We start from the raw sequence: 12,219 nt of genomic DNA, 5'->3' as shown, positions 1-12,219 counted from the left end.
AGTAGTGGAGCAATAGTTCAACATCAAAGGATACTTCTTGGATATATAGTGTGTTGCAACAACAGCGAAAAAGTTCCCACCAGAAAGGAATTTTGCCATATGTGAACGGCAAACATATGTATTAGGTTAAAACCATAAGATTTCCTTTGCTTTACACCAAAACCAAGAGAGAACTTAAGTACGGAGGTTTTCAAACAGTTGTGCACTGGAATGCAGCACGGAGACTGAGCAGCATCCGAGGTTCGGAGCAGTGTCAGTGGAAAAAAGCTCTGTGAAAACCCAAAAAGCATTGAGGATGCACCAACAATTTGGCTCAAACATCAGTATTTCGCTTTTTAAAAATACACTTGTTTTGCTCTGACTTGTGGCATTACGTCAGTGATCTTCCTAGATATATTTTCCCAATTTATTTGTAGTAGTAATGAACGCAGACATATTTACTTATCTGCATAAAATATTTTACTTTAAAATTACTTAAGTTCTGAGATTAATTTTGATGGGATACTTGGCCTGCTTTCTCTGAATAGGAGTTGCATTTGACTCTGTAAATTGTGAGAGCACCTAGCATAAAGGAGAAGTTTTTGCCCAGACAGCACATACTTACAGCTTCATGGAGAGATAAAGGTACTCAAGATTGAATGTTTCTATGACAAAGTTTTAAAGCATCTCCATATATGTTTCTGGAACAAAATTTGCTTTAATTTTTGTTCACATTCACATGGATTTTCTTTAGAGTTCCAGAGCTAGGTTTTCTTCTCATGAACGGGGAGAGAAAACACATCAGTGGATGTAATTTGAATTTAGAAGGCACTTAAAGAGGGGCCTGTATTCAGGGTTATTGTTGGCACATGTTTTGAGGATGTAAAGTGGAAGCCTTCCTCTGTGGGCATTAATAAGGAGATAATTAAAACTACAGTGGGTAATTATGGTAGCTTTTATTACTGCATCTTTCATTAACTAATTATATTAATTTGGTAATGTTTGAAAAATTCTTTGAAGATGAAGAGTGCTCACTATTACTACCTTTAGTTGTAGTATTACTCTCCACTGGTCATAAATATTGAGGTCTTTTCTTGATACAGATGCACATCCATGTGTGCAGAGTTGCTGGTACAGCCAAGAAGAATTACGTATGTATATCAAAAAAGACTCTGCCATTACCTGGCATAATCTGATCATGATGAGCAGGGACTTTCCTGCTGACACTTTTTGTTTCAAAGTGAAAATACATTGGGGTTTTTAACATTTTCTAGAACATTTTCCTTTCCTTGTGAGTGTCACTTATTTGTTCAACCCTCAGTACCAGAGAGATAAATCATTGTGATCCCAGACTTGCCACTGATGTGATGGGGGCAGGAATCAAGCCCTGTCTACTCTCAGGAACACACCAAAAGTAGGAAATTATTTCAGGTTGGAGAAGCAAAACATCACACCTTTGTAAATACAGTATCTTCACAGTAATAATCAATACCAAGTAAATAAAAATAATAATGATTTCTGTTTATGTAATTTTTCCAGAACTGAATTTTTTTTTTCAGGGAATCCAACACTTCTTTTTAAAAATATCCTATGGGTAAAGGATAATCAAATCAGTTTTCATATATAAAGACTAAATCCTTCATATATTCCCATTTCATACTTTTCTTGTGATTCTTAGAACTCTTTCTCTTACCAGCTTTCAGTTGATTTAGATTAAGCCCTGTAACTAATGCCAAAAATTTATTCCTGCCTTGAAAAGGGATTTTGTAATGCTGGCATCGTACCTTTTTGTCTCTCTATGGCTCCTTGTCAAAACTATATGCTTTACAAGTTGTTGGTTTTTTTAAAAAAAAAAACAAAACTCTTTTGCAGCCTCAGTCTGGCACCCAGAAGTCAGGCTGAATTCCTCCGGTCTCGTGCATCCTCCCAGCATCTCTGTGAGCCGCACAGGCCAAACTCCGCACTAATTCCACATGTGCTACTCAGTTGTCTCCAAAGTGCCCCAAGTTACTATGAGCAGAGTTGGGTTTGAAATAAACTTCATTAAACTTTTTGCTGATGATAATCGAGCCACAATAGAATAATAGAAAAAAAAAAGTGCCTACCCAGAAATGCAGTTCAGATGTTCCTTTCTCCTTTCATATCAGCCAGTACCCAAACATCTCACGTATCTCAGTGACAGTGATGGACTCGTCCACCAGCTCCACTTGACGTCCCCAAATCTGACCGTAACGTTTCAGTGGCGTCTTCCCAAAGCCGTTACTTTTCTCTTCCGTTCTTCTCGTGTCTCTCAATGTTGTATGCCACCAAAATGTTTACAATATGATTTTATTTTAGGATCCTTTCCATTTTTATAAATAAATCAAATGAATGTTCCTTTTATACAGCTGTAATTCACCCACATTGTTGCAGTAGAGCTTATTATCTCATTTACATTTTTAAGTGCTTTTCAAAGTGTAGGATATCTGGGCTGGAAAGCAAAACATTTCATTTCTTTGTTCTCAGGCCAACACAAAGCACTTCCAAGGTCAGGTATGGTGTAGACTTTCAACAGCAAACATGTTTACATGGCATTTGAAAGCCAGTTTAACTGAAAAAAACCCCCTGTCTTTATAATAGTGATGTAAGTCAACTTAGCAAAGCTGAGGGACAGGGATTAATTCTGTACCTGGAAAAATTTAACTAAATAAGTTAGTCTTTGTTTTCCGTTCAGGGAAAAAAAGCCTCTAACACTTAAAAATTGGCCTTTTTTTTAAATTTTTTTTTTACCCCATTTTCTTCATCTCAGCAGTTATTAAACATAAGCTCTGTTATTCTTTGGGCAAAATCTGACACTTTGAAGCTGTAGAATAAAAACTGCATTTCTAAACAAAACAACCCCATTGTTTAATTTTACAAAAGAGATGTTCTGTGGTGTACCTGGGGTAAGTCCTCTGCTGTTTTTAAGAGTATTCTACATGACAAAAGCTTCTCTGTCAGATACAGAAAAAGATTTGAGGGTACTGAGTAGCTTCAGAAACAGCTATCAGCATTCAGGCTCTGGCCACTGCATATGAAGCTTTTTGACAATAGAGAGAATTTTCAGTGTGATCTTCAAAAGGGTGCATTATTCATGACATCCATCGTGATTCCTCCTAGAAAATTAAAATCATGGGCAACAAACTTGCTTACTTCTAATTACTATTTTCAGAGCTAATCATATGCAGGAATCTATAGCAACCATGAGATTTTGATGTTACTTTTTTTTTTTTTTTTTTTGGCATGGCTTTGATCAAATACTGATCTTTTGGTTTTACTTTTTTGTCCTTGTGCTGATAGGAAAGCTGAAATACCCAAATGAACATTAATTACTCATGGAACATCCTTTATACACAAAACTAGATTCTACAAAGTGACTGGTAGGAGAGCTGGTATGCAACACAGCAATAGTCCAAAAATGGTCAAGTTACAGGTATTCATGATTGATCAGAGGAGTTAGTCTTTTTTTGTGCTGTCCCAATGCAAAATGTGCCACCAGCCAGTTAGGATGTGATTGGAAAAGTCTGTAAACTCATACGGTATATTCTGGTTTGGACAATTGGTGAATGGATAAGTATAAGACTTGATAGTTTGCTACACTTATATGCTATAGTAAAAATACCTAATTTCTAAATTGTACTTGTTTAAGACATTGTCTGCTCTCAAAATAAAAAAAAAAAAAAAAGGTGTGCTCCACGCTGGCAAGCGCTATCTAGAGTAGGTGGACCTAACAAAGACTGTGTTATCTGAATTTCCCAAATTAAATTACTTTAAGATACATTGCAAACCCTCAGATTTAAAGGAACCTCTCATTTTATGCTCTGCAAAATATGTTTGTCTGTTGTAAATAAGAAAAGTAAAAATGGAGAAATTAAGGAAGATGACAGCGGTGCACCAGTTCTCTCCTTTGCCACCATGAGATTGCTGTCTTTACCAGGAACAAGTTGAGATCCTGTTTTGTTTTCAAAAACTTGCCAATTTGTGTGATGGAGTGTGATATAAATCTGTTCTCTAAGACAAATATGTACATATATATACATTCGTATATATACATGCTATCTCTTGACCATCTTCAAAGTCCTGTGAAAGAGTGAAACTTGCTCTTGAGCACAAGGAGGGAGTCCGGGTAGGACGACTGATGTGTAGCGAGGTTTTCTCCCTCCTTATTTTTCACCATGCCAAGCTATTTGGACTGTGTAAGCTGATCCCGTGGAAATAGCAGGAGAAGGCAGGTCATACTTTGTAGTTTATCCAAAATGTTCCTGAGACTCGTCCTGTACTGGTTATGTCTGGACATTTTGGAGTTACGGCAGGACTTTTGTCAAATTAATTGGGTCTTTGGTGACCTTTCTGATATGTGGAACGGCCCTGCTCCTTATCGCATTTCTGCGTTGCATGACCTGATCATTTTAGTTTTTAAATCAAACTATGCTTGTTTGTGTTTTACCTCACAAAATTAGATGTACAAAAAGAAAACAAAAATCCTACAATTCACACATACATTTCATTATATTAATGCAAATTCCTGGTACTGCAAGACTTGTTGAGTATTGAAGACTGGTTATATATTCAAAGCCTGGATTTCAAAATTTCTCGGAAGCGGTGATAGCACAAAAGTCCCTGGGCAGATCTGAAGTTCATGCTTGGGTCTGGTTAAATTTTTTGGCATCAGAACATGTAATAGTTTTATAGCTATAAGACTTTAAAGTTAATGCCTGGCATCACTTCAAAACAATGTGCAAGATCTATCATAAGTAGTCCTCTTATCTTATCTCAATAGCAATTTTATCCTGTAAATGATTTGAGAGTACAGTATCTCAGTGCTGTGGAAAAGAGCAAGGGGGGGGTTTCTGTTAAATCTTTACACTGCGAGTACTTTTAATGATCCTGGTTTATGTACGGGTGTTCTACCTGGAGGAAGCAAACGTGAACTGTAACGGGTGTTCTACCTGGAGGAAGCAAACGTGAACTGTATCGCATGTTCTGCAAAGCACACGAGGAGTCCATGGACTCGTTGGTCTCTCCTTTCCAGGGCACTCTGCAGAAGGTCTCTGTGCAGCTCAGCTTTTTAAAAAGCAACACTGGAGGCATCTCTGGTGTCATTTATAGCGTATCTGCAGTGCGAGTCCCTTCCCAGGTCCAGTCCTGACTCTGTGCCACGCTTTTCAGCTGATGGGTAGCAATGCCCTGATTTCCTGGCATACAAAAGATAACTCAAAATATTCCCTTTCTGCTGCCGTAGCCGCCTCTGTGTTGATGTCAATCTAACATCCACATTGTGCACTTTGCTTCAAGTCAGCACTTGCGGTTAACAATGCCTTTATTCAAGCTGACAACATAACTAAGCTTTTAGTAAATGTGTAAGTAAATGTTAAGTGTGTATTCAAACATTCAACAATGACTAGGAAACTTTAAAAAAAAATCTTTGAAACTTTGTATTGTTTGTTTGGTGTGTATCTGTTAGAAATAACATAGACTATCAGTTCCTTGGGGCATGACTGTTCTTTTGTTAAGCATATAACAAAAAGATCAAGGCTCTGAGGGACTGCCGTAATAAAAATAAATATATAAGAAGAACAATAATGACAGAATAAATTTGTCAATGCATTTTATGAGCTTGGTTTAGAAGTGATTATTTCTGAACTAAATAAAGACTGGATAGTTGTGGTAAAGTGACATGATCATAATACCCTTTTTATTTATTGCCATTTATACTTCATTTGTAGATCACATGCTACACTTTACTATGGGGCGGGAGGGGACCCCCTCATCTCGGCGAGCATCCCATTTCAATAATATGGAATAAATTTTCACTACAAATTCCAGACATGGTTTTCCAGAGAGAGGATTATTCTTCTGGCTTAAAGGAAAAGTTATTGGTACACTGCAAAAGTGTTCCTAGGAAGCACAGGTCATACAAATAAGATGAAAACAAAAATCGGAGACAATTGCAAATGCAAATGCAATTGTTGCAATTGCAACATTTCCATTTCCCTTTCGATCTTTGAGGATATTTATTACATTTTTAGTACGAATTCTTGTAGCCTGTAGTAAGATGGAACTACTAAGACTTAACTACTCCTGTTCAATCCATGGTCCTACCTGTGCAGAAGAACTTGACTCAATAAGGGTGGCCAAACTGGGTCTGTCGCGTCTTAGCAACTCTCATGTGTGGCTGGAAGCAACTGTAGCTGAAGAGCTGTACTGATACTGCACTGTTTTCTTAATCAGCTCATTGAACGACATTACCTATAAGTTCTTCTGCCATCCCGTGCTTCTCATGCGTGTTTTGCATCCATTGGTATTGTTTCAGGCCTTACAAGATGAAGTGGAAAGTTACCGAAATCAGGCGCGGGCTGCAGAGAAGAAGCTGCAACGCTGGGAGCTGGAGACCCACGAACAGGTACCGGCTGCTGTCTCCCCTGTCCTCTTCCCTTGGGCAAGGAGGTTCAATGTTTAAAAATAATATCTTGCTTCAAAGCAAAAGCACATATTTCCCTGCAAAATTTTCAGCTAGCTTGCTTTTCTGTTTTTTTGGTAATAAAAGAGAATTAAACTGTCTGAACCCTACAGGCAAATACTTATCTCATGCTCTCTATTTCAAGTTGGTATTTCAACTATTCTAGCTGTTAAATGATGCATTTATTTTGAACTGACTATAGTGTTTTAATAGAGGTTTCTGAGACTATTCTAACCTGTTGTTTAATGGCTTGTCTGAAGAGAATTATAATTGGGCAAAAACTGAGCTAAAAATAATCTTTATTCCTGATCTTATGCATTCATTGTCCTAGCATGTTGTCTGTAAACAGTTCCATATGATTAATAGTGCTAAAATTATTCTGGATACTTTCAGTGAAATCAGAGATTTAGTGTGCTTCAAGCAAAATAGTGTATGTAGTTTACAGACTAGTATTGAAACGGAAAGTCAATGATCTGCATTCGAGCCAGATTAAATTGAAACATTCAGGAAAATATACAGGTGGTGGATATCTGAATCACATACGACTTTACAGGTTTCTAATACAAATTGGGTTTTGCAGCATTTGAGAACTTTGTTTGGTGCTGAGTAAACTTTATCCATAACATATATCCTATATAAAGCATTTCTAAATCTATACCTGCAGGAATAGTAAGTTGGGGTGGTTGTAGAAGAGTAATAATCATTAATTTCAAATATTTTTTCCCCAGTTGTTGTTGTCCTACTTGCACATGGGAGCTGTCATTCCCCCTGGGTGTTTATGTTCATGTATTTCCTCTCAGGAGAGCCGGTGATTAGCTGTTCTGCTCTCTTCCCCCTCTGTCTCCCAAATCCAGATGTTGGGCCAGGTTCACCCTTAGCTGCAATGCTTGCAGCATTGGAGGAATTTGGTGTAATGAGTGAGTTGGCCTACAAGCCTTGCATTTTGGCTTGAAAGAGTCTCTGGAAAAGAAGGGGGAAAATTAGCTATTTGGTGCACGGTTGTCCCTCCTGGGGAACAGCACTGGCCTGCACACTATGAGAGTCCTCTTCCAAATCTCTCTTTTTTATTATGTTTTTCTTTAACCTTTGCCACTGCCATTTTGCTTTCTTCCTGACCCATTTTGAGAGAGGATCCAGAAGAAGAAACAAAAAAATGACTTGTGTAATACAGAGGTAGAAGGCTAGAGGTGCAGATTCACAGGATGGTCCCCCCTTTCTGCCTTCAGGGTTTTTTCTTACGTGAGCACCTGGTCTGAACTAACCTACAGCACTGAAGGACTAGCTCAGCTGGTAATGTCCCGTTCCCCCGTACAAATGGAACAGGAATGTTATTTAAATGACATTGCACCATCCAGCTTAGAGCTTTTCTTGCAATGTGGTAATATGTTAGCAGACTTATGGAAACGCTCATATCTGAGTTTGTCAACGGTCTCGTCTCTGCCATTCATCTGTTGGGACTTTCTGAAGAAGCTGGAGCCATCGAGGATGTTTTTGTTTAGGTGTCTTTGGTCTATTTTGCAGACAAACATTTTGGAAGTTGTTAGTGTGACTGGTTAATCCATTAGTTATGCTTATCTTTCCAGCAGAAAAATGCAAAAATGACAGCTCTGACATATTTCCAGTTATTATGCCTTGGCCAGGCTACCTGCAAACATGTTCATCAAGTATTAACAGTAGCTAACAACTCATCAGCTGATCAGGGAGTTGAAATATTTAAGGCAGAAACTTAGAACTTGCTTTCTGCTTTTACCAAATATTGTCTGAATTGGAATTACATAAAACATCAACATTTGCGCTGGCGCTATTACAAAGGCCACTTTCCTGAGCTTTTTCATGTCTATAAATAAGGAGGAGAGAGGGTTAAACAGCTTCTGGTTTTCATTAAAAGGAAAAATCTTGTGTTTTGATTCTATAACAACAACAAACAAATGAATGAGACATGAAAAAACATTTTGTTGTGCTTTTAATTAAAAATAAAAAGCTGTTTCTCGTTATGGCTTGTTGGGTGGTATCTTAGTGCTCCATGTTTGTCTTTTTTTCAGTGCAATGTCCTTATAACTCTTCGGTCTCTAAGAGTGACTGACAGATCCACAAAGCTTAACTCTTTGTTACAATAACCCTCTGGTGATTGCACAGAGTTAACCTTTCTTTATTATAATTATCTAGGGAGACAAAGACAAACTATCCTATAAATAAGGGGGGGAAATACGTTAGAAGGACTCTGATGGCAAGCCCTGAGCTGTCTGGAGGCGAGCGTGGTGCTGCAGTTGAAGACGAGCTGTTGTTTTTATGGAGCTTTTTCATTCCAATACTTGGTGTTCTTGTATGAACTTGTGTTTACTCCTGTTTACTTAGTCAATCCTCTTTGCTGCATGAGTAGATGCAATCACGTTTTATCTGTGTTGTTTCATCAGTGGTGCAGTATGGCAACGTTATCTGAATGATGAGTTCCAGTCCTGATGAACATACGTTTATCAAAAGTGCCCGGAACTTCTCCCACTTTGACTAACCTAAATAATTTTATCTTTTCCATAAAGGTTGTCCTGTCTCTGCTAAGCATGGTTTTCTAGGACAATGGTCCATGTGTTCAGTAATGCTACACTTCTAGATTGGAATCTCAGAACTGTATCATCTCTCTTCATGTCACGATGCTGGATGTTTCCTTCAAAAATTAGATATCCACCTTCTTGAGACATATGTAATGGTATTCATGGCAAGTGGCAAACCAGCAGTAAATAAAGTGTAACTCACACTTAATATATAGTTTTTTGTATGTAGGGGTTTTGATATATAGTCCCAAGACAGTTGAAGCAGTCTGGGAAGGTTCCAAGGAAATTTGGGTGTGTCCAAACATTTTCCTTGCAAAGCAATGTTGAAGGTTCTTGTATCTCAGTGCTGCGTAACTCTGGGAACCGGCTTCCCATCAACTAATCCCATTTAGGTTATGTTCCTGTATCATATACTCTTGTAGTGCATCACTTGTTTGTCTCTGATACATGCCTAGATCTAATGTAAGACAAGATTTCTGATAGAAAGACCTTTCATTCTACTAAAAATGTTTCTCTTTCTTAAGTCACGTGGCTTTGTGCAGTTGTCAGTCATAGTTAAAAAATCTAAATTGTTCATACAGCAGACTTTACATCCTGTGAATGTGTAATTGAAAATGACGCACATCACTGAGAGCTCAAGCGTGTGCCTGGAATTTAGGCATGTGCAACAGATTTTGCTGAATTGGGGCCTGTATAAAAGTTAATGGTAGCGATCATCTTGCTTTATTACCTAGACTTCTTCAGAATACCTCATTCCATTTCATTTCATATTCCTTTTTGTAAGGGTAATCACCCCAACACAGTATAGTAAAAAGCTCCAAGAATCTCTCTTTCAAGAATTACATGCAATATTTTTTTTAATTTTTTAAATTTTTTTTTATTTTCAGAAAAAAGCCCCTGTTCTTTTCATTCCTTGTTCTGATATTTTTAACTACGGGAGTGGATTGAGTACAATGTAAAATTTCTAACTGGGGATAATAGAGGGAAAACTGTTCCTCATGTTCACAAACAACTGAAGTAGCAATGCTACAGATACTCAAACCACAGGAATACTCCTCCAAGCAGTCAAGTCACAAATAGAGTCTTAAAGGAGAGAGATTCTCTGAAGACAGAAAATCAATTATGTTCAATTCATGAATATTACTGAGGAAATGAAGGAGAATACCAATGTAGACTTCCAGCCCTTTAATTTCTTTTTTCTCAAATAGATTATAAAGAGGGGAGAAAGGAGTTATCTGAGTAAGGATATTGTAGAAGTATTTGGAATAAAATGGAACAGCTTAGTTTGTTAAGTGGATTTCACTCATGTTCAAATGAAAAAAGAAGTGATAATTGTAAAAGAGCTATGATTCAAAAGCATTCAGCAAGTTTTCATTTTTAATGTTTATTATTCTGACTTGCTCAATTTTTTATGACTGCTGGATATTTACCACATTCAGCCTAACTTACTGTTTCCATGCCAACTAAATATATTTGTTCTCAGACGAATGCTGTGATGCATCATCCTGAAATTTTAGATGCCGTGTAGCACAGAGAACTTCTAACATTTGCCACACCTTCTCCTTGATGGGAACAGTGCTACTGCCTGCAGATTTGTGGAGCTGGGAGTAAAGGATCAGTAAGACAGAGATGAGCGACATGTGCCTGTGTCCAGGGTATGGTCCCAAATAGGTCTTAATACAACGACGACTGGAGGATTTGAGGAATATTAATATCCCTTTAGTTGAGGGCTTTTGGTCCCTGTTTCTTTTCAGACTCATTTTTAAAGGTATCATGGAGTTTTAAACGCAATCAGATAAATTCACAGAAAATCTTTGCCCTCACTTCCACCACCCTGCCCTGCTATATATGCTCTGGAAAAAACACGTGGAAGCGGTGGACTTTCCTCTGTCTGGAGGTGGGTGAACCACTGCAGGAAGGTTGCTGCAAACCCAACCTCTCTCCTGCTGCAGGTGCCCCAGGTAACCGCGACAGCCAGGCAGAGCTTCTGGGGCCCCTGCCTTCGATTTCCAGACTTTCTCAGAGGGTTGTCTTTCTCAGGACGTGTTAGAGTCATCTGAAATCAGGCTAGAAAGCTCTAGGGTAGGCATTTAAAAAGGAAAGCTTTGCTTTGTGGCCAGCTGCAGGTGAGGAGGATTTAGGCAGCCTTTGGTTTGCGGAGCCGAGGAGCACTTTGGAAACTGAGAAACAAACAGTTGGCGCGCGCTGGAGGCAGTGATGAAATTCTGCCATTTGCTCTGGTTGCTTCAACCCACGTCGCTGAAGCGCTTCAAAAATTTTCCCCCAGAGACCCATTTCTGCTCCCACAGAAATGGGAAGCCGAGTCTGGATTTGAATGATCTTAACCGCAGAAGTGATTCACAGAGAGCAGCCCTGGCGCTGTCACTGCCTGCGGACCGGGCGATTAACCCCTTGGGCGGGCAGCGCTGGCCCCAGGGCTCAGCAGGCTCTGGGGCGACGGGGAAGAGAGGGAGAGTGGGAAAGAAGGTTCCACCGTGACTTTCAAGAACGGCGACACCCAATCTTGTCACGTTAGAATAGTTCCTGCAGTTTCTCTATGCCACCAGCACGGACCGCAGAGGCTGTATTTGAAGAGCGCTTGTTTTTTTCTGCAGTTGTGCGAGGGTGAGGAGGGTCCTTCTCCTCGTCCATCCATTGCTCTGCCGACCCCCCAAGCCCTGGGGTCAGGAGGGTACTCTGTACTTCAGTTGGTTTCCTCCCGTAAAGCATTTCATACATGTATATATATTGATAAAAGTGTAGGAGACAAACATCCCCCGGCTGGCAACTGAAAATCTGCTGGTTCAATGTCTGCAGACAGCACAATAGAAAATTCCCTTTCTAACTCCTTACGGTGAACAAATTTCAAGTTTAAAACATTTTTATTGAAAAGAAGATGCTGGAGAGCCACATACAAGCAGTGAAGAATCTGACGTGAGTCAGAGCACACTGGCCAGGCTGTTTTAGCATACACGGACCAAAGCATCCATTTCTCATTATGATATTCTCTTTTCAGACTTCCCAGTCGAGGCTGATGGAGAAAAATCAGACTGATTCTGGTTATATCTCTCTAAGGGACCTTTCATGGATATAGGTCCCCCTATAGGTGTATGGCAATGTTGACTTAGGTACCATAAAATGACCACTGACATTATGTGGAGCCCAATTCTACCACTTTTGCATTGGTTAGTGTCTAACATACATGCAATTCCA

The 12,219-nt window shown here is 39.0% G+C and overlaps 1 protein-coding gene across 3 annotated transcripts in view; it reads left to right on the top strand.

Moving 5' to 3' along the window:
* Window positions 1–12,219, top strand: part of CEP112 (centrosomal protein 112) — a 175,157-nt gene that overhangs the window by 150,768 nt on the left and 12,170 nt on the right. For all 3 annotated transcript variants that reach the window (XR_012652625.1, XM_075044244.1, XM_075044243.1), the window contains one exon: window positions 6,311–6,400. Coding sequence is in view for 2 of the 3 variants with exons in the window: in XM_075044244.1 (XP_074900345.1) it covers window positions 6,311–6,400 (90 nt within the window). In the remaining variant the exon portion in view is untranslated. The remainder of the gene's footprint in view (window positions 1–6,310; window positions 6,401–12,219) is intronic.

This window comes from Buteo buteo, chromosome 13, assembly GCF_964188355.1.
Source record: "Buteo buteo chromosome 13, bButBut1.hap1.1, whole genome shotgun sequence".
Lineage (NCBI taxonomy): Eukaryota > Metazoa > Chordata > Aves > Accipitriformes > Accipitridae > Buteo > Buteo buteo.
Note: the sequence above shows the minus strand (reverse complement) of the source record. Positions and strands in the feature narration are given on the sequence as shown.